Here is a 3,219-nt window from a genome sequence, read left to right as displayed (position 1 = left end):
TGCCATCCTGGATGAGCTGCACTACCTGAGCCACTTGTGTGGGTTGTAGATTCCGTCTCATGCTACCACTAGAGTGAAAGCATCGCCAGCATTCAAAAGTGACCAAAACATCAGCCAGGAAGCATAGGAACTGAGAAGTGGTCTGTGGTTACCACCTGCAGAACCACTCCTTTATTGGGGGTGTCTTGCTAATTGCCTATAATTTCCACCTGTTGTCTATTCCATTTGCACAACAGCATGTGAAATTTATTGTCAATCAGTGTTGCTTCCTAAGTGGACAGATTGATTTCCAAGAAGTGTGATTGACTTGGAGTTACATTGTGTTGTTTAAGTGTTCCCTTTATTTTTTTGAGCAGTATATATAGAATCTGATGCCCCCTAGTGGATATATATAGAATCTGCTGCCCCCTGGTGAATATATATGGAATATACTGCCCCCTAGTGGATATATATAGAATCTGCTGCCCCCTGGTGAATATATATGGAATATACTGCCCCCTAGTGGATATATATAGAATCTGCTGCCCCCTAGTGGATATATATAGAATCTGCTGCCCCCTAGTGGATATATATAGAATCTGCTGCCCCCTAGTGGATATATATAGAATCTGCTGCCCCCTAGTGCATATATATAGAATATACTGCCCCCTAGTGGATATATATAGAATCTGCTGCCCCCTAGTGGATATATATAGAATCTGCTGCCCCTAGTGGATATATATAGAATCTGCTGCACCCTAGTGGATATATATAGAATCTGCTGCCCCCTAGTGGATATATATAGAATCTACTGCCCCCTAGTGGATATATATAGAATCTGCTGCCCCTAGTGGATATATATAGAATCTGCTGCCCCTAGTGGATATATATAGAATATACTGCCCCTAGTGGATATATATAGAATATACTGCCCCCTAGTGGATATATATAGAATCTGCTGCCCCTAGTGGATATATATAGAATCTGCTGCCCCCTAGTGGATATATATAGAATCTGCTGCACCCTAGTGGATATATATAGAATCTGCTGCCCCCTAGTGGATATATATAGAATCTGATGCCCCCTAGTGGATATATATAGAATCTGATGCCCCCTAGTGGATATATATAGAATATACTGCCCCCTAGTGGATATATATAGAATCTGCTCCAATTTAGTCTTCTCACTGTGATGTCTCAGAATACAAACTATATCTTCTTTGAAATTTAATTAAGAGAATTCAGACATTATAGTACAATAAATTAATAAATCAATGTCATTTTAACATTTGACACATATGTATTTTAGTATACATTTAATTCACAGTTTAATTTGTATGGAAAACAGAGTAAAATACAATAGACAAATCATTTTGGTACTTGGATACTTGTTCTTTCAATCCGAGTTTAAAACACATTGAATGAACTGTCTGGCTTCTCAGTCTTACTGGACCTTTCCTACTGTTCTGTCTACTGACCCATCGGTACAATGGCAGGCTACAACAGTCCATCTACTGTTTGTCTCAGTGTCTGTCTGTCTGTCTGTCTGTCTGTCTGTCTGTCTGTCTGTCTGTCTGTCTGTCTGTCTGTCTGTCTGTCTGTCTGTCTGTCTGTCTGTCTGTCTGTCTGTCTGTCTGTCTGTCTGTCTGTCTGTCTGTCTGTCTGTCTGTCTGTCTGTCTGTCTGTCTGTCTGTCCGTCCGTCCGTCCGTCCTCAGATCGGCGTGTGTTTGCGTCTGTGCAGGGCCAGGTGATCTGAGCGGGAAAAGGAGCGTTCGCAGTCGCCACACCTGAAGGGCTTCACCCCCGTGTGTTTCCTGTAGTGGCGGGTTAACTCGTCAGAACGGGCAAAACGCCACGTGCACCCGTCCCACGTGCACTTGTACGGCTTCTCACCTGGAACAGAGAAGATAGATGAGGTTTTTACTGTCACAGACACCGGATAGGTGACAGGTCCAGTGTAATGTGTTGTTGTACAGGGTCAGCCATAGTAGTATGATAGGTGTTGTTGTACAGGGTCAGCCATGTCATATACCTGTGTGTGTGTGTGTGTGTGTGTGTGTGTGTGTGTGTGTGTGTGTGTGTGTGTGTGTGTGTGTGTGTGTGTGTGTGTGTGTGTGTGTGTGTGTGTGTGTGTGTGTGTGTGTGACCTACCTGCGTGTGTGTGTGTGTGACCTACCTGTGTGTGTGTGTGTGTGTGACCTACCTGTGTGTGTGTGTGTGTGTGTGTGTGTGTGTGTGTGTGTGTGTGTGTGTGTGTGTGTGTGTGTGTGTGTGTGTGTGTGTGTGTGTGTGTGTGACCTACCTGTGTGTGTGCGTCTGTGGGCCTTGAGGTGGGAACTCTTGGTGTACTCCTTGTTACAGCCGTAAAACTCACACCTGTGGACACGCCCCCTGACCTCTGACCTGGTCACATGAACTCCTCTCATGCTCTGGATACCACCAGCTAACATGGAGCTGCAACACAATCAATCAATCAGTCAATCAGTCAGTCAATCAGTCAGTCAGTCAGTCAGTCAATCAGTCAGTCAATCAATCAATCAATCAGTCAATCAGTCAGTCAATCAGTCAGTCAGTCAGTCAGTCAATCAGTCAGTCAATCAATCAATCAGTCAATCAGTCAGTCAATCAGTCAGTCAGTCAGTCAATCAGTCAGTCAAACAGTCAGTCAGACAATCAATCAGTCAGTCAATCAGTCAATCAGTCAGTCAATCAGTCAGTCAATCAGTCAATCAGTCAGTCAATCAATCATTACACCACGTTGTATCCTGCTATTTATCAATGAACTGTGTTGTTGTCTCCTATTGGACAAATCCAGACTGTTTCAATACATTTAAATGGTATTTTCTGACGGTCTTTTCTCAGTCAGCCCTGACCCAGTCTGGTTACAGCCCGTCCCGTCTCTGTAGTCAGCCCTGACCCAGTCTGGTTACAGCCCGTCCCGTCTCTGTAGTCAGCCCTGACCCAGTCTGGTTACAGCCCGTCCCGTCTCTGTAGTCAGCCCTGACCCAGTCTGGTTACAGCCCGTCCCGTCTCTGTAGTCAGCCCTGACCCAGTCTGGTTACAGCCCGTCCCGTCTCTGTAGTCAGCCCTGACCCAGTCTGGTTACAGCCCGTCCCGTCTCTGTAGTCAGCCCTGACCCAGTCTGGTTACAGCCCGTCCCGTCTCTGTAGTCAGCCCTGACCCAGTCTGGTTACAGCCCGTCCCGTCTCTGTAGTCAGCCCTGACCCAGTCTGGTTACAG

At 45.6% G+C, this 3,219-nt stretch overlaps 1 protein-coding gene across 2 annotated transcripts in view; it reads right to left on the bottom strand.

The window, feature by feature from the left end:
* Positions 1–1,192: 1,192 nt before the first annotated feature.
* The window catches only part of LOC106595832 (Krueppel-like factor 12), a 14,245-nt gene continuing 12,218 nt past the window's right edge, over positions 1,193–3,219 (bottom strand). For both annotated transcript variants that reach the window (XM_045698439.1, XM_045698438.1), the window contains exons 4-5: positions 2,282–2,433; positions 1,193–1,872 (exon numbers count right to left, since the gene is read on the bottom strand). In XM_045698439.1, the coding sequence (XP_045554395.1) occupies positions 1,691–1,872; positions 2,282–2,433 (334 nt within the window). In that variant the 3' untranslated portion in view covers positions 1,193–1,690. The remainder of the gene's footprint in view (positions 1,873–2,281; positions 2,434–3,219) is intronic.

The sequence above is a fragment of the Salmo salar genome, chromosome ssa16 (genome assembly GCF_905237065.1).
Source record: "Salmo salar chromosome ssa16, Ssal_v3.1, whole genome shotgun sequence".
Taxonomy (NCBI): Eukaryota; Metazoa; Chordata; class Actinopteri; order Salmoniformes; family Salmonidae; genus Salmo; species Salmo salar.
Note: the sequence above shows the minus strand (reverse complement) of the source record. Positions and strands in the feature narration are given on the sequence as shown.